Source organism: Aethalodelphis obliquidens, unplaced genomic scaffold (genome assembly GCF_003676395.1).
Source record: "Aethalodelphis obliquidens isolate GAN/ISIS:26980383/991018 unplaced genomic scaffold, ASM367639v1 scaffold10, whole genome shotgun sequence".
Classification (NCBI taxonomy): Eukaryota; Metazoa; Chordata; class Mammalia; order Artiodactyla; family Delphinidae; genus Aethalodelphis; species Aethalodelphis obliquidens.
The window spans coordinates 40885474-40909832 of NW_020837954.1; the positions used below are offsets into that span (position 1 = coordinate 40885474).

The window sequence follows — 24359 nt, forward strand, 5'->3', positions numbered from 1 at the left end:
TTCAAAATTCAGATAGAGAACGTTGGTTGCCAGGGGACAAGGGGGGATCAATGTACAAAGAGGTATTCCCAGGGAGCAAGGGAATTCTTTTGTGGTGATGAAATAGTTCTGTATCTTGATTATACTGGTAGTTATATGAGTCTAAGAATGGATAAAGATACACAGAACTACACACATTAAAGGTGAATGCAGATTGGGACTTCCCTGGCAGGCCAGTGCTTGGGACTCTGCACTTCCAATGCAGCGGGGTGCGTGGGTTCGGCCCCTAATAGGATCCCGCATGCCCTGAGGTGCAGCCAAAAAAAAAAATGAATTCAGATTTAAAAAATGGTGAAAACTGAATAGGGGCTGTAGTCTAGTTAACAGTACCGGTGTCAATTTCTTGGTTTTGATATTTACTATAGTTATATAAGATGTCACAATTGGAGGAAGTTGGGGAAAGGGTACTCTTTGTATTGTTTTTGCACTTCTTGTGAGTCTATGCTTAATTATTTCAAAATAAAAAGCTTTAAGTGTATTCACTTCTGGTCCTTTGTTAAAGCTACAACAATATCTTCAATTTCACAAGCAAGAAGGGAGCAGGTTTGCTCTTTTGGGGGTAAAGAAAATGCTTTTCAACATAGCTGCACTATCTACTTTAATGATAATAAACAAGAAATGGTGGTTCCAGGCTTAAATACCGCTCCAGATGATAATTCAAAGCCAAACTGATAAAGTAATAAATAGGCATGTATTATAGAAGTAATTTTCAGAACATGTGAAATACACTCTACCTTTGTTAACTCTTCAGAGGTGATTGAGTGAGGCACATGGACCAGAGCTCAAGTATAGTACCTTGTGTCTCCCGCTCTGTGACTGCCTGGCAGGAGGACAGAGTTCCCTTACCTCAGCTGACTGGGACACATGACCAGCGCCTGAAGTATATCTTCCACCTTCTTTGGGATATCCCCTTGGGCCTCGTGTAGCTGAGGTACACAAGCCTGTGCCAACTCCCATTCTCCTCTCCGAAGGCATTCACAGAAAAATCCAAAAAGCTGCTTCTGAGAAGCAGTTTCCTCTTCTCCAAATGGATGATGCATTTTCCCAGCACAGAGTGCAGGGAGATAGAAAGAGATGAATTACGCAAAACACATTGTCAATTTTCTCACTCGTGGAGTACCTCCTATAAACAACACACACCCGAGTCAGAAGAAAAGGAAGGAACTATATTTAGACAAACTAGCCGTACTAGGAAAGGCGGGGCTTACTTTTCTAATTAACGTTGTAAATTTGATTTGACAGGTTACTGTCTCTTTTGGGAAGTTCCACATTTCTCCAAGGGGTGGATCCCATCTCTCTAGGCGCATCCAATATTTAACGAATATTAATCGTCATATTATCCCGCGGCGCAGACCCGAAACTCCACTTCCGTATTTCCTCCTAAGCTTTTTGCCTAATCCGGCTCCAAATCCCCAGGTGGTCGCCTCTTTACGGATGAGAAATTCAGCAGGAACCTCCCTAGTTTGAGCCCTCTTTTAAGGCACAGGATTGAAGATCAGGAGAGGAATCTGTGTCAGAACTGGAGGGCAGTTGGGATTGGGGCTCAGGGACGCTCCCTACCGGGGTCGTGGAGAGCGCTCCCGCCTTCCCTGGGGCGCCTTACACTCACCTGCTCCCGGCGCCCAAATCAGCAGAGCTTCCAGCGCAGCCATGTTTGAGCTGAGTCAGGTGACAAATCCAGTTCAGAAGGTTGAGCGGGGGAGAGGATGACGACTGACAGCAGCTACTCTAATTGGTCAATCGAGGAAATATGCAAATAAAGCGCCATATTTGTTTGGGTCACGTGATTCCACCTCCGCATTAGAGGAAGCTAGGAAAGAGGCATCAACTACCTGGTCTAGGACCACCGCCCACGGTTTTGACAGATCCTCCGCCCGTTAGTTGAACTGTGTGCTAGGGCCTACTTTAGAAGCTGAATAAGATACGGTCCTTGTCCTCAAGGAGATCACAGTCTAGTGACAGGGTGCAGGTCAATAATTAGGATGCAGTGGGCTAAATTATAAGATAGAGGTATGCACGGGGAGATGGGAGCAAAGAATGAGCAAAAGCCTTTCTCAAATAGAATCATCTGAAACCGAGTCTTAAAGTAACAGCTTACTAGTTTGCTAATCACAGCTGCTTTTATACTGAACCTTCTGTTCGGTTTCCTTGGTGTTCTTCAACTATAGACGCTCACGTTTCCCCATTACATATTTTCGGTTTGAGCAATTTCATTCAGCATTTTCCAAACTATTTCACTACCAAAGTGTGGTGAAAAAAAGCAAACCAAAACAAACCAAAAGCTCTCTTGCAAAACCTCTTCGATGATTGGTGGATTCTCATCTATTCCCAGAAAACTAACATGTCTCTCTGGTCCATTAATCAGTTTTTAAATGAAGTGACAAAAGAAAGAAGAGAGAAAATTAGAAGCACGTTTTTTCCTGGCTCATATTCTCCTTGCTGATGTTCCTCCACCGGATTTTGATAATCACTATATTGAGAAGTCGGGACTCGCAGACTTATTACAGAATGTGAACTACAATTCCCAGCAAGCAACGGAGCCGACCTGGGCCTGTGCCTACGTTTTATTGGATATTTCGCCAGGGTGACGACCCAACCAGCGCTTTGTTTGTTGCTTTGCGTCCCTTTCCGCGGGGAACTGTGTGAGGGGTAGGGGAAACTTTGAAAGTTGGATGCTGCAGACCCGGTACTGGAAAGTTTCGTGTGGGGGGCGGCTTGGGGAATCGGGGTGCGCTCATTATTTCCTGCTCCCTTTCTGGGCCAGTGTTGTTGATATCGGGGGAGCGGAGAGTCACTCTTGGGTGCAGGGCACACCCCCTTAGGTCCATAAGGATCTTAATTTGAGCCCCGCCGCAAATCTGAGGCGTCTGGCTTTCCTTTGTGGGGGACGCTTGGAAGCTGCACCTTGTTGGGAAGAGTTATTGTTAGGGGCTTCTGGGGTGATGTTTTCGCTTCTTGATGTCCACCCGTCTTCCCACTTGTGGGCAGTTTGAGGTCTAGGCAGGGGAGCCCGTCATTAAGGGAAGTTTAGTGTCTGACCCTCTTCAGATGGTGTTGAAGAAGAGGTATTTAATAGCGTGGAATATGGAGTCAGATCCCTGGGTTCGAATGCCTACTCCACCATGTGCTAGTTGTTAGACTTCGCTCAAGTTTTTCAACTCAATGCCTCAATATTAGTTTGTAAAATGGGGTAAAACATCTGAAGCTCTTGGAACAGTGGCACCTAATAAGGGCTCAAGAAATATTAGCTATTATTTGTTAATTCACAGTTTTCATTGACCATCTAACATGTGGATTTTTTTTTTCTTGATGAGGAGAGGATTCAGTTTCCAGGATTGAACATCTTCCCTCACACCCTCAGTTACGTGCTCGTGCACACACACGCAGAGCAAGAATTTACGGTTTCTGGTGGAAAAAACAAACATGCAAGCCATAACAATACGTTAGGAAGATTATCGAACAAATGTGTACACAGTGTAATGAGAACATTGGAGAGGAAGAGCCTAAGTAGCGGGAAGTCTTTGTGGAGGAAAGTCAGGGAGGCAGGGAGGCATTTGTGTAACTTACCAACGTTACCGCCAGAAGGCAGGTCACGTGAGGCAACTAATGCTGTTTTCCTGAATGAATTGATCATAATCCCCAGCTTTGAGCACTACGGAGCCAGGCACCATCCACATCCTTTAACCTTCTCTGCATTCCTATGAAGTGGATATTTGAATGATGCTTGTATTTCAGATGAAGAAACTAAGATACTAGGAGGCAAGTGATTTTTGCCAGAAAGGCCAGAATGTGGGCCTTGCAGTCTGATATATGAATGTGAGGGAAGTGAGGGACCAGTTTATGAAGAGGCTATAGGCCATCATAAGAAATGTGGAATTTATACTGTGGTCTCATGGTCCCATGGGTGGTTTTAAAGGATGAGAGTGACAGGATTGGAGCAAATTTTTAGGAGGCTACCTCTGACAGGATTGTGACTTGCAGGTCAGTTTGGTGCTTATTCCTCTCTGCTTCCACAGCACATATATATTCCAATGACAATACTTGCTGCATGACTGTAATTATTTGTGTATATATCTCTTTTCGTCTTTTACTGTGAGTTCCCAAAGGGGAGGAAATATACTTAGATGATTCTTGTGCCACAGAAGCGCAGCAGAGTGTGTGCTTAAGAAGCATCTGTGGAAGGAACAAATGAATATTTTTGTTTGTTTTCTTGTTTGTTTGTTTTGCGAGGCAGGGAGTGACCAGAGGCTGTATGCAATAGTCTAGGCAAGTGATAGGAGTGGTCCTACTAAGGCAGAGATAGCAGAGTTGGTCATTGTTAAAGTATTCCAGGTATTTTGGGGTTTACAATTCTCCTTTTTTTTTTTTTTTTTTTTGCGGTACGCGGGCCTCTCACTGTTGTGGCCTCTCCCGTTGCGGAGCATAGGCTCCGGAAGCGCAGGCTCAGTGGCCATGGCTCACGGGCCCAGCCGCTTTGCGGCATGTGTGATCTTCCCGGACCAGGGCACGAACCCATGTCCCCTGCATCGGCAGGCGGACTCTCAACCACTGCGCCACCAGGGAAGCCCCAGTTCTCCTTTTTGATTGAATTTATCAGTCTAAATTGTGTCATTACCCAGAGCTACCTGATCTGTGAAGACCCTAGGCAATGATACAGCAGATGTCACTTGGTAAACTTTCTTTTTGAGAGACAGAAACCAATACTGACAAATTCCCTTTGAGTGAAATGAGAGGGATGTATTTTATGTTTGTGGGAAGGATGTATGTGTGTGAGAGAGAGAAAGAAGGAGAGAGAGCGGGAGAGAGGAAGAGAGTGTTAATCTGATCCGAGAATATAGATGTTAAGTAGAAATTTGGGCCATGGTATTGGAAATAAATATCTACATTCTCAGTATATATTTTTGTTCCAAAATGTGACTCTTTTTCTGATAATTATATTGTTTTATCCCCTGGAACAATGAAGAGTTCCTATTTCTACTCTATTCAGAGGGTATTTTGCCATCTGAGTGAGATACACAGCTTCTCCTTTGCATGAGTTATTAAGGGAATCAGAGTGATTCTATTCTAACTCTCTGAAGACAAATATATCATGAGCCTCATTTAGCCCTCACAGGGTTCAACCAGAAGAGTGAAATTTAATTGCATGTGGGAATGTGAGCAGCTAGTATAACGAAAAAACAATTTCAGTTTGTAAATAACACCTGAAATAATAAAATCTCATTTGATTCAGAAGGTTTGTTCTGATTCATAGAAAAAGGAGAGTTTAAATATGATTACAGACTTGTAGTACAGTATACTGGTTAAGAGGCTAGGCCTAAGAGTCAGACTTCCTGGTTCGAATTCTGGATCTACCATTTACTTTTTCTGGTAACAGTGGAATGGCTAACCTTTCCAGGGTTTAGTTTCTCATATGTAAAAATGAGATCAGTGATCAATCTTCCTTATAGGGCTGTTGAGAAGCTTGCTTTGGAACAGTGCCTGGTATACAGTAGGTGGTCAATAAATTTATTGTTACAGTGCAATGAAAGTAAAGACTTTCTGAGAGTGCTGTTTGGAAATATGTGTATTAATTACACATCCAAATAAAGTTTATAAATGCACTGAAAATCTTAAGATGCTATATAAATGTGAAACGGTGTTATTATATTTGTGTAATAAGTTTTAAAGAATTGTGTGAATTGCACATTCTTATATGGTTTTGTTTCTCTGTGTGCATGTTTGACAAACGGTTGTCTCCCCTGTTTAAAATATTTGGAAAGATTTTATTGCCTTCCTTTATTTTATCAGTAATATTTTAAATACCATACATTTCATTTTGTATGTGGAGACGCTTGAAGGGTTTTTTATTTTGTAGAGTGTTTTGGATAGCCCATCTACTGTTGCTTATGCTATTTTCCAGCTCTTTTTCAAGGTTCTTCTTTATCTTGCTGCATCTGAAGGCATGGGTAGCAAGAAACTAAGACGAGTGGGTTTATCACAAGAGCTGTGTGACCGTCTGAACAGACATCAGATTGTTACCTGCCAGGTAAAATTTATTTAATTTTTTTCAGTGAGAAACTTGAAGTACAAATTAATCTTTTTTTTTTCTTTTTCTTTTTTTAGATTTTTTCTTTTGATGTGGACCATTTCCAAAGTCTTTATTGAATTTGTTACAACATTGCTTCTGCTTTATGTCTTGGCCTCTTGGCCATGAGGCATGTGGGATCCTAGCTTCCTGACCAGGGATCGAACCCACACCCCCTGCATTGGAAGGCGAAGTCCTAACTACTGGACCACCAGGGACGTCCCACAGATTAATCTTGTGTACTTAAATAACTCTTAATTACACCTGAAATATGAACATTTAGGTTTATAAGAAAAGATAAATATGGTGCTTGCTAATTTTAAATAACAAACCACTTAGCTTGTATTTCCAAATGTGATTTCATTTATCCAAATGCAAGATTTTTGCATTTTGGGTGGGGTTGGGTGGGGAGAATGCTCATAGCAGAAGGTGAAGTACACCTGTGCCATTTATTTGGGATTCTAGAGAAGTTTTGTCCTCATAAAAGAAATTTTGCAGTTACATGAGAAATATGACTCAAATGAGGAGATAGTATTCAAAATGGGTAATTTCTCTTGAAGGCAAGAAAAGTTAGTAGTTAGGATTATTTTCCTATTGATGGAGTGAGAAATATATAAGCAGATGTTGTATATTTAAGCAAAAGACTAAAGCAAATCCCTCTTAGGAGGCTACATAAGATTTAAGGTTTTCTGTTAGGATTTAATCCTTAATAAGACAGACTTTCAGAGCGTGCTGCAATATTTAAAAAATTGCTTTGTGTGTTAATGATGTCTCTGTTATACATTTTATAATCCTCATGTCCATACTTTGAAATACTCTTAAAAGTATGAAATTTAACATTTCATTCCGTAGTTTTATTTATTTATTTATTTATTTATATTTATTTATTTATTTTTGGCTGTGTTGGGTCTTCGTTTCTGTCCGAGGGTTTTCTCTAGTTGCGGCGAGCAGGGGCCACTCTTCATCGCGGTGCGCGGGCCTCTCACTGTCGCGGCCTCTCTTGTTGCGGAGCATGGGCTCCAGAAGCGCAGGCTCAGTAGCTGTGGCTCACGGGCCCAGTTGCTCCGCGGCATGTGGGATCTTCGCCCGGACCAGGGCTCAAACCCGTGTCCCCTGCATTGGCAAGCAGGTTCTCAACCACTGCGCCACCAGGGAAGCCCACCGTAGTTTTATTTATTTATTTGGCTGCATTAGGTCTTCGTTGCTGTGCGCGGGCTTTCTCTAGTTGCGGCGAGCAGGGGCTACTCTTCGTTGCGGTGTGCAGGCTTCTTATTGCGGTGGCTTCTCTTGTTGTGGAGCACGGGCTCTAGGCGCCCAGGCTTCAGTAGTTGCAGCATGCAGGCTCAGTAGTTGCGGCATGCGGGCCCTAGAGCATGCGGGCTTCAGTAGCTGTGGCGCGTGGGCTCTATGCCGCGCGGGCTTCAGTAGCTGTGGCACGCAGGCTTAGTTGCTCTGCGGCATGTGGGATCTTCGCCCGGACCAGGGATCAAACCCGTGTCCCCTGCATAGGCAGGCAGATTCTTAACCACCGAGACTCTAGGGAACTCCTTCCATAGTCACTTTTATTTTCTTTCAATTATTAAATACTCCCTCTGAATGATTTCATAGCTTAGGAAGAAACTCATTTTTTTTTGAAGTAGTACAACCTCGTAGTTATTTATTTTAACATTTTTATTGGAGTATAATTGCTTTACAATGGTGTGCTAGTTTCTGCCTTACAACAGAGTGAATTAGCTATACATACACATACATTCCCATATCTAACCCGTCCTGCGTCTCCCCACAACCCTCCCCATCCCACCCCTCCAGGCAGTCACAAAGCACCGAACTGATCTCCCAGTGCCATGCGGCCGCCTCCCAATAGCTGTCTGTTTTACATTTGGTAGTATATTTAAGTCCATGTCACTCTCTCACTTTGTCCCAGCTTACCCTTTCCCCTCCCCATGTCCTCAAGTCCAATCTCTATGTCTGCGTCTTTATTCCTGTCCTGACCCTAGGTTCTTCAGAACCTTTTTTTTAGATTCCATGTATATGTGTTAGCTTATGATATTTGTTTTTCTCTCTGACTTACTTCACTCTGTATGACAGACTCTAGGTCCATCCACTTCACACAAATAACTCAATTTCGTTTCTTTTTATGGCTGAGTAATATTCCATTGTATATATGTGCCACGTCTTCTTTATCCATTCATCTGTCGATGGACACTTAGGTTGCTTCCATGTCCTGGCTATTGTAAATAGTGCTGCACTGAATATTGTGGTACATGACTCTTTTTGAATTATGGTTTTCTCAGGGTATAGGCCCAGTAGTGGGATTGCTGGGTCATATGGTAGTTCTATTTTTAGTTTTTTAAGGAACCTCCATACTGTTCTCCATAGTGGCTGTATCAATTTACGTTCCCAGCAACAGTGCAAAAGGGTTCCCTTTCCTCCACACCCTCTCCAGCATTTGTTGTTTGTAGATTGTCTGATGATGCCCATTCTAACTGGTGTGAGATGAATCTCATTGTAGTTTTGATTTGCATTTCTCTAATGATTAGTGATGTTGAGCATTCTTTCATGTGTTTGTTGGCATTCTGTATATCTTCTTTGGAGAAATGTCTATTTAGGTCTTCTGCCCATTTTTGGATTGGGTTGTTTTTTTTGATATTGAGCTGCTTGTAAATTTTGGAGATTAATCCTTTGTCAGTTGCTTCACTTGCAAATATTTTCTCCCATTCTGGGTTGTCTTTTCGTCTTGTTTATGGTTTCCTTTGCTGTGCAAAAGCTTTTAAGTTTCATTAGGTCCCATTTGTTTATTTTTGTTTTTATTTCCATTTCTCTAGGAGGTGGGTCAAAAAGGATCTTGCTGTGATTTATGTCATAGAGTGTTCTGCCTATGTTTTGCTCTAAGAGTTTTATAGTGTCTGGCCTTACATTTAGGTCTTTAATCCATTTTGAGTTTATTTTTGTGTCTGGTGTTAGGGAGTGTTCTAATTTCATTCTTTTACATGTAGCTGTCCAGTTTTCCCAGCACCACTTATTGAAAAGGCTGTCTTTTCTCCATTGTATACTCTTGCTTCCTTTACCAAAAATAAGGTGACCATACGTGCATGTGTTTATCTCTGGGCTTTCTATCCTGTTCCATTGATCTATATTTCTGTTTTTGGTGCCAGTACCATTCTGTCGTGATTACTGTAGCTTTGTAGTATAGTCTGAAGTCCAGCAGCCTGATTCCTCCAGCTCTGTTTTTCTTTTTCAAGATTGCTTTGGCTATTCGGGGTCTTTTGTGTTTCCATACAAGTTGTGAAATTTTTTGTTCTACTTCTGTGAAAAATGCCATTGGTAGTTTGATAGGGATTGCATTGAGTGTGTAGATTGCTTTGGGTAATATAGTCATTTTCACAATGTTGATCCTTCCAATCCAAGAACATGGTATATCTCTCCATCTGTTGGTATCATCTTTCATTTCTTTCATCAGTGTCTTATAGTTTTCTGCATACAGGTCTTTTGTCTCCTTAGGTAAGTTTATTCCTCGGTATTTTATTTTTTTTTGTTGCAATGGTAAATGGGAGTGTTTCCTTAATTTCTCTTTCAGATTTTTCATCATTAGTGTACAGGAATGCAAGAGATTTCTGTGCATTACTTTTGTATCCTGCTACTTTACCAAATTCATTGATTAACTCTTGTAGTTTTCTGGTGGCATCTTTAGGATTCTCTATGTATAGTGTCACGTTGTCTGCAAACAGTGACAGCTTTACTTCTTTTCCGATTTGGATTTACTTCTTCTTTTCCAATTTGGATTCCTTTTTTTTTTTTTTTTTTTGGCGGTATGCAGGCCTCTCACTGTTGTGGCCTCTCCTGTTGCGGAGCATAGGCTCCGGACACGCAGGCTCAGCAGCCATGACTCACGGGCCTAGCCGCTCCGTGGCATGTGGGATCTTCCCGGACCGGGGCACGAACCCATGTCCCCTGCATCAGCAGGCGGACTCTCAACCACTGCACCACCAGCGAAGCCCTGGATTCCTTTCATTTCTTTTTCTTCTCTGGTTGGTGTGGCTAAAACTTCCAAAACTATATTGAATAATAGTGATGAGAGTGGACAACCTTGTCTTGTTCCTGATCTTAGTGGAAATGGTTTCAGTTTTTCACCATTGAAGACGATGTTGGCTGTGGGTTTGTCATATATGGCCTTTATTATGTTGAGGTAAGTTCCCTCTATACCTACTTTCTGGAGAGTTTTTATCATGAATGGGTGTTGAATTTTGTGGAAAGCTTTTTCTGCATCTATTGAGATGATCATATGGTTTTTCTCCTTCAGTTTGTTAATATGGTGTATCACATTGATTGATTTGCGTATATTGAAGAATCCTTGCATTCCTGGGATAAACCCCACTTGATCATGGTGTATGATCCTTTTAATGTGCTGTTGGATCCTGTTTGCTAGTATTTTGTTGAGGATTTTTGCATCTATGTTTATCAGTGATATTGGCCTGTAGTTTTCTTTCTTTATGACATCTTTGTCTGGTTTTGATATCAGGGTGATGGTGGCCTCGTAGAATGAGTGTGGGAGTGTTCTTACCTCTGCTGTATTTTGGAAGAGTTTGAGAAGGATAGCTGTTAGCTCTTCTCTAAATGTTTGATAGAATTCACCTGTGAAGCTGTCTGGTCCTGAGGTTTTATTTGTTGGAAGATTCTGAATCACAGTCTCAATTTCAGTGCTTGTGATTGGTCTGTTTGTATTTTCTATTTTTTCCTGGTTCAGTCTCCGAAGGTTGTGCATTTCTAAGAATTTGTCCATTTCTTCCAGGTTGTCCATTTTTTTGGCATATAGTTGCTTGTAGTAATCTCTCATGATCCTTTGTATTTCTACAGTGTCAGTTGTTACTTCTCCTTTTTCATTTCTAATTTCTATTGATTTGAGTCTTCTCCCTCTTTTTTCGTGATGAGTCTGGCTAATGGTTTATCAATTTTGTTTATCTTCTCAAAGAACCAGCTTTTAGTTTTATTGATCTTTGCTATTGTTTCCTTTATTTCTTTTTCATTTATTTCTGATCTGATCTTTATGACTCCTTTCCTTCTGCTAACTTTGGGGTTTTTTTGTTCTTCTTTCTCTAATTGCTTTAGGTGTAAGGTTAGGTTGTTTATTTGAGACTTTTCTTGTTTCTTGAGGTAGGATTGTATTGCTATAAACTTCCCTCTTAGAACTTCTTTTGCTGCATCCCATAGGTTTTGGGTCATCGTGTTTTCATTGTCATTTGAAGAAACTCATTTCAGCCTGACTCTTTCTGGTCATCTGTTTGTGCCCAGACTCTTTCAGGCGCAAGGGCAGCGCCAACATACACCTGAGTTGGATTCTCCTGCTATGTGTTGTTACTTGGTGTGTCCTCTGGTATATGCCAAGGTGGATAATCAGAGGATAAGATTATATCATCATATCTTTTAGTTAAGGGCTATTTAGGGGGAAAATACTATAAGAAACATATAAATCTTTGATCTACAATAAATTTTTTTTTAAATACTTATGGATTTATTTGGCTGCACCGGTTCTTAGTTGTGGCATGTGGGATCTAGTTCCCTGACCAGGGATTGAACCCAGGCCCCCTGCATCGGGAGCGTGGAGTCTTAACCACTGGACCACCAGCGAAGTCCCTGATCTACAGTAAATTCTCCTTTTATTTACACATAGATAGTGTCAATTGAAAGTTTCCTTTCAATTCAAGTATCTTTGTTGCACATATATATTTTAAATATTTTCTTTATGTTTTTTAGGACTTTCTATGTCTTTCCCCACTGGAGCTTATGAAGATGACTGGCCTTAGTTATCAAGGTGTCCATGAAATTTTGTGTGTGGTCAGCAGGGCCTGTGCCCCACGGATGCAAACGGTATGTATATATTTTAGAATTATGATTTGATTTTTATTTTGAAACGATTCTGTATCTCGTTTAAAATCTTTTGGGTGATGAGGCAAAAGCAAAAATAGAGATGAGCACCTCAAAAATACCAACCCTCACAGCATAGAGTTAGTCCTCTAATGAGAATATATGTAAGAAATTTATGTAGTTTATAAGCTCATGGGAGACAGTTCCTAATTATGGGAATGAGAGGGTAATATGATTTTTTTTTCTCTGTAGCTGGTATTGATATTTCAAAAGGTCATCTTTCTCTTTTGTTTGTTTGGGTAGGATTTGTGAACCTCATGGTTAAAGTATAATATACTGTTAATTTTAGAATGCTCCTGTCTCTGTAATACTAACTTTTATCATCATTACTTACTGTGCATCATAAAGTACACCTGTTGGACTTATACTCTCTTACTGATTGAATGAATAATACTTGAAAACTTATCCTCACTCCTGAGAAGAGTTAAAGTGTTTTGTAATAAGCCCTCATCAAGTTGTACCATTATTTCATACTTTCTGTCTCATGACTTTAGCTTTTCAAAATATAGGTTTAGTGCATGGTAGAAAATATCTTGTTTTCCCAGAATAAGAGTTGCCTAAAAGTCTGTCCGGTGTTTTGCAAATGTATTTGTTTATGTGGGTTATAAATTACTTACCTTACTACCTTATATTGAAATTTGGTAACCACTAAGCAATAAAGTAGGGTCTAACTCTGTGAAGGAGGAAGGAAGGAATATTTGTGTCATTTGAAACTTTGCAAACAATGAACAAAGTGAGTATTTTCTTTTGTTCAGATTTAGCTCATTGTCTAAGGAAAATACATTAAAGGCAAAATAGTCAGAAGGAGAATTAGAATTGGAGTTAGAGATGGGCAGTAATCTTAGCTTTGTCGTTGATCCGGTATCTTTGAAGAGCTCGCTTTGTTTTATGGGAGAAGTTAGAGAGTTAAAATAGTATCTTATGATTCTGTGACAAGGTTCAAGTTAACTTGTCACTATTTTGAAGGTTGTAAATCACCAAGAGAACATTTTGGTTTGACATCTGTCGTTCTATTTGGTCAATATCTATGGCATGTTCCTAGTTAGATAATTAAGTAGGAGACTGTGAATAGGAAATTCACCTTTAGTCTCCACTTCCATCACCACTTTCAGCTGCAATGTCACTACCATTCCAAATGCCAGTTCAAAGAGCCATCTTTCTCCTTCGTTGTACATTACTCTGGTAAAATTCTTTAGATTTGAATCCTGTCTTAAATATTGGCTTAGCCTTAGTTCATTCCCTCATAAAGCTTTTTTTGTTAATTTATTTATTCAATAATTTATTCCTTCAACCAATATTTATTGAGTGCCAGCCATGGATCTGTCAGGTACTGGGGATATTATAGTGAAGATGACTGATAAAGTTCCTGCCCTCATGTAGCTTACAGTCTAGTGGGAACAGTCAGACAGTAAACAAATAATTATACAAATGATTAGTTAACTGTAGTAATGACGAGTCCTATCAAAGAAAAGTACAAAGAGCTTAGAAACTGAATAACAGGGACATTACTTAGTTTAGGGGTCCTTAGGAAGGGCTCCCTCAAGGAAGCGATACTTCAGCTCAAACCTGAAGGATGAATAGGAGAGAGATGGACAACGGAGTTGGGAAGGGAGGGAGCAGGGAAGGGTTTGCAGGCACTGTGACTGGGAAATGCAAAGCCCCTGCGAAGAGCAGGAGAATCGTGCTTGTATGGTAAGAAAGTCAGGCCAGTGTGAATGAACGTAGTGGCAAGGAAGAGAGTGTCAAGAGATGAAGTTGTAGAAGCAAGCAGGGGTCAGGTCACTGGGGCCTGCAGACCATGTTAAGGATTTTGGACTTTATTCTGAAAGCAATGACACATCATCAAAGGGAGTAATCTAATACGTGTTTTTAAAAACTCAGTCTTTAAACATAGACAAGTGATTGAAAAGGAACAAGAAAATATTTGTGAAGACTAGTTAGGTATCTATGACTGTATTACAGACAGATTGTGACATGGACTATTAGTGTGGTACTGATGCCGATGGTGTAATGTCAGTTGTCGTGAGAGATACTTAGGAGGTAGAATGAATAGGATTCGGTGATGATTTGGCTGTGGGTGGTGGTGAGGTACAGGAAAGTGTCAGAGATGATTCCTTGATTTTGCTTTGAAAGATTGGGTGGTACCATTTCCTGAGATGAGGAATATCGGAAGAGGATCAGGTTTGAGGGCGGCAGATCGTGAATTCGTTAGTACCTGTCGAATTTTTGGTGCTTGTGAAACATTGAGTAGAGATGCGAAGTAGGCAGTTAAATATGTGGACTGTGAGCTTGAAGTAGAGGTCTGCACTGGAAGCTGCATTGGGGAGTCATCGGGGTGAACATGGTAGTCAAAGCCGTGAAAATGGGCGAGAGATTGCCTAGAAGGTATGTACAGTGAGAATGTAAGTGTGCCCAAGACCACGTCCCGAATCCAGCCAGCATTTCAAGATCAGATTAGACAACGATGAGTCTAGGAAGCAGCCTCCAGGGTAGAAGAGAACTGGTGGTGTGTCATATCGCAGGGTCCCTCTTTGTCTCGCTTATGTACACACTATGATTTCTGAAGTCTTGTTCTGTTAGTTCATTTTAGTAGTTTTTTGAGTCACGAGAACTATTATTCTAGTAATTACATTTATAGTTGCAAAGGAAGTACTTTAATGTTAACAGATTGGACTGCCTTTACATGTCTGTAAAGTGTCCCCATGCCCACCTATGTTGCCTGATAGATTGTAGGCAATATTTAGGTATTTCTAAATCAGATGAAAGGCACACACCTTTTACTGTAGCTTTATTCTATTTTATTTTATGTGCCTGAATGTTGCCTTTAAAAAACTCTGTGGCAATCCATGGTTTAACTGATCTAAGAACTCAATAGGTGAGATTAGACAAGAGTGGGCACATTTATGGCTCATACGTATTAATATACTGGTCTTCCTACGTCCTCACAGGAGCAGAAGAGCCTTGGATTTGAGACCTAGACTTATTAAATTGTAAACTTTAGGCGGGTAGAAACTAGGTCTGTTTGGGTTACCACTCTATTCCCAGAGCTTATCATAGTATATGGCATGAAGTTGGCAATTAATTCATATTTTTTGAATGAATGAAGGAATGAAAAATTTCAGTTCTGTGGCTTGACTTAAGTTTTGGGCAACTTAATATAACAGTAGTAATTTTTAATGTTAGAGATTGCAGAGAGGCAAGTGTTCTTACACATTGCTGGTGGGTATGTAATCATGTTAACCACATCTGCAAAGACCCTTTTTCCAAATAAGGTAATATTCACAGGTTCCAAGCATTTGACGTGGCTGTCTTTTGGGAGGCCATTTCTTAGTCTCCCCCATCCACCTTCAAGCTGTTCTTCGTAAAGCAACCTTGGTTTGAAATGGTAGCTTGGCCATGTCACTCCCTGTTGCTCTCAGCCTACACGCCACACTTCAGCAACGCTCTTCCTGATTAGGCCCCTGTTTATTTCTCCAGCCTTATTGCTTGCCATACCACGACCTCGCGCCTTCTTTCCGACGTTCTAAATGAACTCTTTTTGTTTTTTGTAGTTTTTGTGAGTTTCCATTTCCTTTCTTTCTTGCTTCTCGACCTTTCTTCGTACATTCTTGTCTCTTTGCCAGGAACATGCACATTCCCTTTGCCTGTCTAACAGTCATTTCAGGTTTTAGCTCAGACATCCAGATCTCCCTTGAAGCCTTCCTATATCACAAAATCCAGATCAGGTATACTCTCTCCAGGTCTCCACTTGCCCTGTCACAGTATCTCTTATTTAAGTGTATGGGGTAATTGCTTAGTTTCTAGTCCTAATTTCATAGTCCCTAGTTGGCTATAAGTACTGTGGGGCAGGGGCTCTGTCTTTTATATCACAGCCTCCAGATCTAGCACAGTCCCCGGCACAGAGTAAATAGTTGTTGAATAAATAAATAGTAGAAGAAAAAAAAGGGGATTGGGGTTCCAACGGCTAGAATTTGAGTTTGGAGTTGACTTATGTTTTTGAATAAATATTGAGGTTGAAAATAACTTAATCTCTTCTTTGTTCAGGCTTATGAGATAAAGACACAGAGGTCTGATGCTCCATCACCAGCATTTTTATCTACAACCCTCTCTGCTTTAGATGAAGCCCTGCATGGTGGTGTAGCTTGTGGATCCCTCACAGAGGTAAAAAAGAAACTTTCCAAACCTTCTTCCATTGACTTAGAACCTTCAGAGCCAGGGGAAAAAGGTTAATTAAAAACATAAATTATTTTGGGAATATTCATCTAAATTATAAGTAGCTCAAGGGCATGGTTCTCCACTCAGTCCCTAGTACAATACTAGTACAGTACATCAAAAGGAAGATGCTCCAAAAAAAATCCCTGCTGACTGACTGAAATCTGCTTGCGTTGCTGTTTCTTTGAATTAGAAAGTGATGAATATTATGAAATAATATGAAACAATTTGGGGGAATTAGAAAAGGATCACTACTTAGTGTATTAGGAAGGAAAATTTGAAATTTTATTAACATGTGGGCAAATTATAGTATTAAACTGAAATGAGCTATTTTCACTTCCTGTTAAAGATAAAATTTGGTTCTAGGAAGTAATAGGTTGTTGTATTAGTTATATATTTTTGCATAACAAATTACCCCCAAACTAAGTGGCTTAAACAACAATAAACATTGATTTCCGTTTCTTTGGGAGTGGCTTAGCTCAGTGATGTTGGCGAAGGATGCGAGGGGGCAGGTTGGTGCTAGTTGTTGGCGGAGGTCACGATTCCTCCCCAGAGGGCTCTCCACTGGTTGCTTGAGTCTCCTCGTGACACGATGTCTGACTCCCTCAGGCAAGATGGAAATGGCTATTGCTTTGATGATTCAGCTTTGGAAGTTATATACCATCACCTCCGCCACTTTCTCTTCTTTAGAAGCGGGTAATTAAGTCCAGCCCACATTCAAGGAAAGGGAAATTAGACTCTACCTTTTGAAAGAAGTGTCAAGAATTTGAGGATATTTTAAAGCCACAACAGTTCTTTTCCTTGAAAACTACATTCATGTGCTTACTGGTCCTCATGTGGTGACTCCATAGACTATGTTTACCAGAACACTCCTGAGGGACTTCTTGCGTGAGAGTTCTAGGGGAATAGATGCTTGAAACAAACTTTTTAACAAGAGTAGACGCTTATATTCTGATAGGCATAAATTTAACTGTAGATATTTTCCCTTGAAAATAGGGGACCTGTTTTAGGTAGTATACATTATTTTATTTCCGGTCTTCCAAGAAAGATTTTTTTTTATAAAGTTTTTTTTTTTTTAATTTTTATTTATTTTATTTTTGGCTGTATTGGGTCTTCGTTGCTGCGTGTGGGCTTTTCTCTGGTTGTGGCAAGTGGGAGCTACTTTTCGTTGCGGTGCATGGGCTTCTCATTTTGGTGGCTTCTCTTGTTGCGGAGCACGGGCTCTAGGCACGTGGACTTCAGTAGTTGTGGCACACGGGCTCAGTAGTTGTGGGTCGCAGACTGAGCAGTTGTGGCTCGTGGGCTCTAGAGTGCAGGCGCAGTAGTTGTGGCACATGGGCTTAGTTGCTCTGCGGCATATGGGATCTTCCTGGACCAGGGCTCGAACCCGTGTCCCCTGAATTGGCAGGCGGATTCTTAACTACTGCACCACCAGGGAAGCCCACCAAGAAAGATTTTAAAATATGTGTGTGCTATGCCTAGTAGATGCCTATTGGATAATAGGTAAATGAATGAAAGAGTGAATTAACCTTTAATAGAAATTAGAATGTGCTGTTGCAGGGCACTGCCACCAGATGGTGCCAGAATCCTATCTTACATAATCTTTTTGTGATCTAGTTGGACCTTTGTTGAAATAGGTTTATTTAAAAAAAAAAAGGAAGAGGCTTTATAGTAATTGTGATCCACAGTTATAAACTTACTTATTTAAATAGCAAAACTTCAGGAAGATTAACCAACAAATACTTTCTTATTTTTTAAGTTTTGGAATAGTTTCAATACTTTCTCATGTAGCTTTTATCAATTCTTTCTGAATCCAAGAGATAGTTACAAGCCATTAGATGTTTTTTCATCATCTGATTGGCTGACATGGGATATAAATACCCTGATTGCTTATTAGAGGCAAGTTCTCTACTTTCTGTTTCAGCTCCAGGTAGCCTCTGCAGTCTTTTTGTGATTTTTCAGCTGAGTACAGGGAGTATTTGTTGACCTTGTATTAAAAACAAAAATTTAATATCTATCTTATGTATACAAGATTAAATACATCCTGCATGTGTAAGTTATGAACATTTATGAGCCTGTGACCCAATATAAAACGCAGAACAATACCAAAATCATTGAAACCATCTGTGGGCTCCTCCCTGATCCCATCTTTGGCCTTCTGTTGGGAGGTAACTTCCATTCTGAATTTCCACCATTGCTATCTTTTTTTTTTAATTGAAGTATAGTTGATTTACAATATTATATTGGTGTCAGGTGTACAGCATAGTGATTCTACCATTGCTGTACTTTTTTTCCCCAATGGTTACCAATACCTATAGTTTTCCTTTATCACTCATATACATAGGAAATGTAGCATTTTATTTAGTTTTGCTTATTTTTGAGCTCTATTACACAATATATTGGTGATTAAATCATATCTCTTCTATGAATTGATTTTTCCACTTAATATTATTTTCTAAGATTTATCCATGTTGCAAGTAGCAAGAGTATAATTCATTTTCACTGCTGTGTCATACTCCGTTTTGAAAATATGGCCACAGTTTATTTATCCCTTCTCCTGTGAGTGAACATTTGGGTTGTTTCCAAATATTAGCAGTTTGCTGCTAATATAAACAAGTCCTGTGAAAACTGTTGTACATGTCTCCTGGATCACATGTACAGGTATTTCTCTAGGGCACAGATTGGCAAACTACTGCGCAGTGATCAAATCTGGACAGCTGCCTGTTTTTTATAAATAAAGTTTTATTGTAACACAACTATGTTCATTTGTATACATTTTGTCTGTGGCAGTTTTTGAGATACAAGGCAGAGTTGCGTTAGTTGTGGCAGAGACCTCATGGTTTGCAAAGCCTAAAATATTTACTAGCTGGCTCCTGTCTAGGGGATCTCCCTTGGAGTGATTTGCTGGTTATTATAGAGTATGCACATAGGTAACATTGCAGAATCAGGACAAATTGTTTTCCAGAGTGGTTGTGCCTGTTTACATTCCTATGAGCGATGTGCACGAATACCTCTTGCTCCGTGTCTTCTTACCTTGGTATTATCTGACTTCTCAGTTTCTGCCCATCTTTGTGATCTTAGTTTTCATTTTCCTGATTACTAATGAGCTGGAATATCTTTTTATAAATCATTCGGCTATTTAAAAAAATAATTTTATTTTATTTTTTTATACAGCAGGTTCTTATTAGTCATCCATTTTATACACATCAGTGTATACATGTCAATCCCAGTCTCTCAATTCATCACACCACGATCCCCACCCCCCGCCACTTTCTCCCCTTGGTGTCCATACGTTTGTTCTCTACATCTGTGTCTCTATTTCTGCCCTGCAAACCAGTTCATCTGTACCATTTTTCTAGGTTCCATATATACGTGTTAATATACGATATTTGTTTTTCTCTTTCTGACTTACTTCACTCTGTATGACAGTCTCTAGATCCATCCACGTCTCTACAAATGACACAGTTTCGTTCCTCTTTATGGCTGAGTAATATTCCATTGTATATATGTACCACATCTTCTTTACCCATTCGTCTGTTGATGGGCATTTAGGGTGCTTCCATGACCTGGCTATTGTAAATAGTGCTGCAATGAACATTGGGGAGCATGTGTCTTTTTGAATTATGATTTTCTCTGGGTATATGCCCAGTAGTGGGATTGCTGGGTCATATGGTAATTCTATATTTAGCTTTTTAGGGAACCTCCATACTGTTCTCCATAGTGGCTGTATCAATTTACATTCCCACGAACACCCTCTCCAGGATTTGTTGTTTGTAGATGTTCTGATGATGCACATTTTAACTGGTGTGAGGTGATAAATCATTGCAGTTTTGATTTACATTTCTCTAATGATTAGTGATGTTCAGCAGCTTTTCATGTGCTTCTTGCCCATCTGTATGTCTTCTTTGGAGAAATGTCTAGGTCTTCTGCCCATTTTTGGATTGGGTTGTTTTTTTTTTTAATATTGAGCTGCATGAGCTGTTTATATATTTTGGAGATTAATCCTTTGTCCATTGATTAGTTTGCAAATATTTTCTCCCATTCTGAGGGTTGTCTTTTTGTCTTCTTTGTAGTTTCCTTTGCTGTGCAAAAGCTTTTAAGTTTCATTAGGTCCCATTTGTTTATTTTTGTTTTTATTTCCATTACTCTAGGCCATGGATCAAAAAAGATCTTGCTGTGATTTATGTCAAAGAGTGTTCTTCCTATGTTTTCCTCTAAGAGTTTTATAGTGCCCAGCCTTACATTTAGGTCTTTAATCCATTTTGAGTTTTATTTTTGTGTATGGTGTTAAGGAGTGTTCTAATTTCATTCTTTTACATGTAGCTGTCCAGTTTTCCCAGCACCACTTATTAAAGAGACTGTCTTTTCTCCATTGTATATCCTTGCCTCCTTTGTCATAGATTAGTTGACCATAGGTGCGTAGGTTTATCTCTGGGCGTTCTATCCTGTTTCATTGATCTGTATTTCTGTTTTTGCACCAGTACCATGTTGTCTTGATTCCTGTAGCTTTATAGTATGTCTGAAGTCAGGAAGTCTGATTCCTCCGGCTCCGTTTTTTTCCCTCAAGACTGCTTTGGCTCTTTGGGGTCTTTTGTGTCTCCATACAAATTTTTAGATTTCTTGTTCTAGTTCTGTAAAAATTGCCACTGGTAATTTGATAGGGATTGCATTGAATCTGTAGATTACTTTGGGTAGTACATCATTTTCACAAGTTTGATTCTTCTAATCCAACAACATGGAATATCTCTCCATCTGTTTATGTCATCTTTGATTTCTTTCATCAGTGTCTTATAGTTTTCTGAGTACAGGTCTTTTAACTCCTTAGGTAGGTTTATTCCTACGTATTTTATTCTTTTTGTTGCAGTGGTAAATGGGAGTGTTTCCTTAATTTCTCTTTCTGATCTTTCGTTGTTAGTGTATAGGACTGCAAGAGATTTCTGTGCATTAATTTTGTATCCTGCAACTTTACCAGATGCATTGATGAGCTCTAGTAGTTTTCTGGTGGCATCTTTAGGATTCTCTATGTATAGTATCATGTCATCTGCAAAGAGTGACAGTTTTACTTCTTCTTTTCCAATTTGTATTCCTTTTATTTCTTTTTCTTCTCTGATTGCCGTGGCTAGGACTTCCAAAACTATGTTGAATAATAGTGATGAGAGTGGACATCCTTTTCTTCTTCCTGATCTTAGAGGAAATGCTTTCAGTTTTTCACCACTGAGAATGATGTTTGCTGTTGGTTTGTCGTATATGGTCTTTATTATGTTGAGGTAGGTTCCCTCTATGTCCACTTCCTGAAGAGTTTTTATCATAAATCGTTGTTGAATTTTGTGGAAAGCTTTTTCTGCATCTATTGAGATGACCATATGGTTTTTATTCTTCAATTTCCTGTTACGGTGTATCACATTGATTCATTTGCGTATATTGAAGAATACTTGCATCCCTGGGATAAATCCCACTGCATCATGGTGTATGATCCTATTAATGTGTTGTTGGATTCTGTTTGCTAGTATTTTGTTGAGGATTATTGCATCTATATTCATCAGTGATATTGGTCTGTAATTTTCTGTTTTTGTAGTATCTTTGTCTGGTTTTGGTATCAGGGTGATGGTGGTCTCATAAAATGAGTTTGGGAGTGTTCCTTCCTCTGCAATTTTTTGGAAGAGTTTGAGAAGGATGTATGTTAGCTCTTCTCTAAATGTTTGATAGAATTCACCTGTGATACCATCTGGTCCTGGACTTTTGTTTGTTGGAAGATCTTTTAATCAGTTTCAATTTCATTACTTATGATTGGTCTGTTCATATTTTCTATTTCTTCCTGGTTCATTCTTGGAAGGTTATACCTTTCTAAGAATTTGTCCGTTTCTTCCAGGTTGCCCATTTTATGGGCATAGAGTTGCTTGTAGTAGTTTCTTAGGATGCTTTGTATTTCTGCAGTGTCTTTTGTAACTTCTCCTTTTTCATTTCTAATTTTATTGATTTCTCCCTCTTTTTCTTTTTCATTTTTTTTTTTTTTTTGCCGTACCTGGGCCTCTCACTGTTGTGGCCTCTCCCGTTTCAGAGCACAGGCTCCGGACGCGCAGGCTCAGCGGCCATGGCTCACGGGCCCAGCTGCTCCGTGGCATGTTGGATCCTCCCGGACCGGGGCACAAACCCACGTCCCCTGCATCAGCAGGCGGACTCTCAACCACTGCGCCACCAGGGAAGCCCTCCCTCTATTTCTTGATGAGTCTGGCTAATGGTTTATCAATTTTGTTTATCTTCTCAAAGAACCAGCTTTTAGTTTTATTGATGTTTGCTATTGTTTTCTTTGTTTCTATTTCAGTTATTTCTGCTCTGATCTTCATGATTTCTTTCCTTCCACTAACTTTGGGTTTTGTTTGTTCTTCTTTATCTCGTTCCTTTAGGTGTAAGGTTAGATTGTTTATTTGAGATTTTCTTGCTTCTTGAGGTAAGCTTGTATTGCTATAAACTTACCTCTTAGAACTGCTTTTGCTGCATCCCATAGGTTTTGGATCGTCGTGTTTTTGTTTTCATTTGTCTCTAGGTATTTTTTGATTTCCTCTTTGATTTCTTCAGTGATCTCTTGGTTATTTAGTAACGTATTTTTTATCCTCCATGTGTTTGTGTTTTTTATGTTTTTTCCCTGTAATTGCTTTCTAATCTCATAGCGTTGTGGTCAGAAAAGATGCTTGATATGATTTCAATTTTCTTAAATTTACTGAGGCTTGATTTGTGACCCAAGATGTGATCAGTCCTAGAGAATGTTCCATGTGCACTTGCGATGAAAGTGTAATCTGCTGTTTTTGGATGGAATGTCCTATGAATATCAATTAAATCGAAGGCCTGAACCAAGAGAACGGAGTAGAAGGACATGCTCTCACTCCCTCTTGTGAGAACACCAGAATCACAGGTAGCTGCTGGACAATCATTGACAGGAAGACACTGGAACTCACCAAAAAAGATACCCCACATCCAAAGACAAAGGAGAAGCCACAATGCGACGGTAGGAGGGGTGCAGTCAGAACAAAATGAAATCCCATAATTGCTGGGTGGGCGACTCACAGACTGGAGAATAATTATACCACGGAAGTCCACCCACGGGAGTGAAGGTTCTGAGCCACACGTCAGGCTTCCCAACCTGGGGGTCTGGCAACAGGAGGAGGAATTCCTAGAGAATCAGACTTTGAAGGCTAGTGGGATTTGATTGCAAGACTTCGACAGGACTGGGGGAAACAGAGACTCCACTATTGGAGGGCACACACAAAGTAGTGTTCCCATCGGGACCCAGGGGAATGAGCAGTGAACCCAGGGGAGACTGAACCAGACCCACCTGCTAGTGTGGAGGGTTTCCTGCAGAGGCAGGAGGTGGCTGTGGCTCACCACAGGGAAAAGGACACTGGCAGCAGAAGTTCTGGGAAGCACTCCTTGGCATGAGCCCTCCCAGAGTCTGCCATTAACCCCACCAAAGAGCCCAGGTAGGCTCCAGTTTTGGTTTGCCTCAGGCCAAACAACCAACAGGTGGGAAGCCCAGCCCCACCCATCAGCAGTCAAGCAGATTAAAGTTTTACTGAGCTCTGCCCAGCAGAGCAGCACCCAGTTTTACCCACCACCAGTCCCTCCCATCAGGAAACCTGCACAAGCTTCTTAAATAGCCTCATCCACCAGAGGGCAGACAACAGAAGCAAGAAGAACTACAATCCTGCAGCCTGTCGAACAAAAACCACATTCACAGAAAGATAGACAGGATGAAAAGGCAGAGGACTATGGACCAGATGAAGGAACAAGACAAAAACCCCAGAAAAACAACTAAATGGAGTGGAGATAGGCAACCTTCCAGAAAAAGAATTCAGAATAATGATAGTGAAGATGATCCAGGACCAATGGAGGCAAAGATCAAGAAGATGAAAGAAATGTTTAACAAAGACCTAGAAGAATTAAAGAACAAACAAACAGAGATGAACAATACAATGACTGAAATGAAAAGTACACTAGAAGGAATCAATAGCAGAATAACTGAGGCAGAAGAAGGGATAAGTGACTTGGAAGACAGAATGGTAGAATTCACTGCTGCAGAACAGAATAAAGAAAAAAGAATGAAAAGAAATGAAGACAGCCTAAGAGA

The 24359-nt window shown here is 40.2% G+C and overlaps 2 protein-coding genes across 8 annotated transcripts in view; one reads left to right on the top strand and one right to left on the bottom strand.

Annotated features, from left to right (window-relative positions):
- ZFYVE26 (zinc finger FYVE-type containing 26) overlaps nucleotides 1-1711 on the bottom strand; it is a 61331-nt gene extending 59620 nt beyond the window's left edge. For 4 of the 6 annotated variants that reach the window (XR_003433709.1, XM_027111586.1, XM_027111588.1 and 1 more), the window contains exon 1: nucleotides 886-1641. Coding sequence is in view for 5 of the 6 variants with exons in the window: in XM_027111586.1 (XP_026967387.1) it covers nucleotides 886-1079 (194 nt within the window). In the remaining variant the exon portion in view is untranslated. The other 2 variants (XM_027111585.1, XM_027111589.1) reach the window with 1 other exon arrangement.
- Nucleotides 1712-2623: 912 nt separating this feature from the next.
- RAD51B (RAD51 paralog B) overlaps nucleotides 2624-24359 on the top strand; it is a 689357-nt gene continuing 667621 nt past the window's right edge. The window contains exons 1-4 of one of the 2 annotated variants that reach the window (XM_027111592.1): nucleotides 2624-2725; nucleotides 5939-6064; nucleotides 11855-11968; nucleotides 16070-16186. In XM_027111592.1, coding sequence (XP_026967393.1) covers nucleotides 5981-6064; nucleotides 11855-11968; nucleotides 16070-16186 — 315 coding nt within the window. In that variant the 5' untranslated portion in view covers nucleotides 2624-2725; nucleotides 5939-5980. The remainder of the gene's footprint in view (nucleotides 2726-5938; nucleotides 6065-11854; nucleotides 11969-16069; nucleotides 16187-24359) is intronic. The other variant, XM_027111593.1, reaches the window with a different exon arrangement.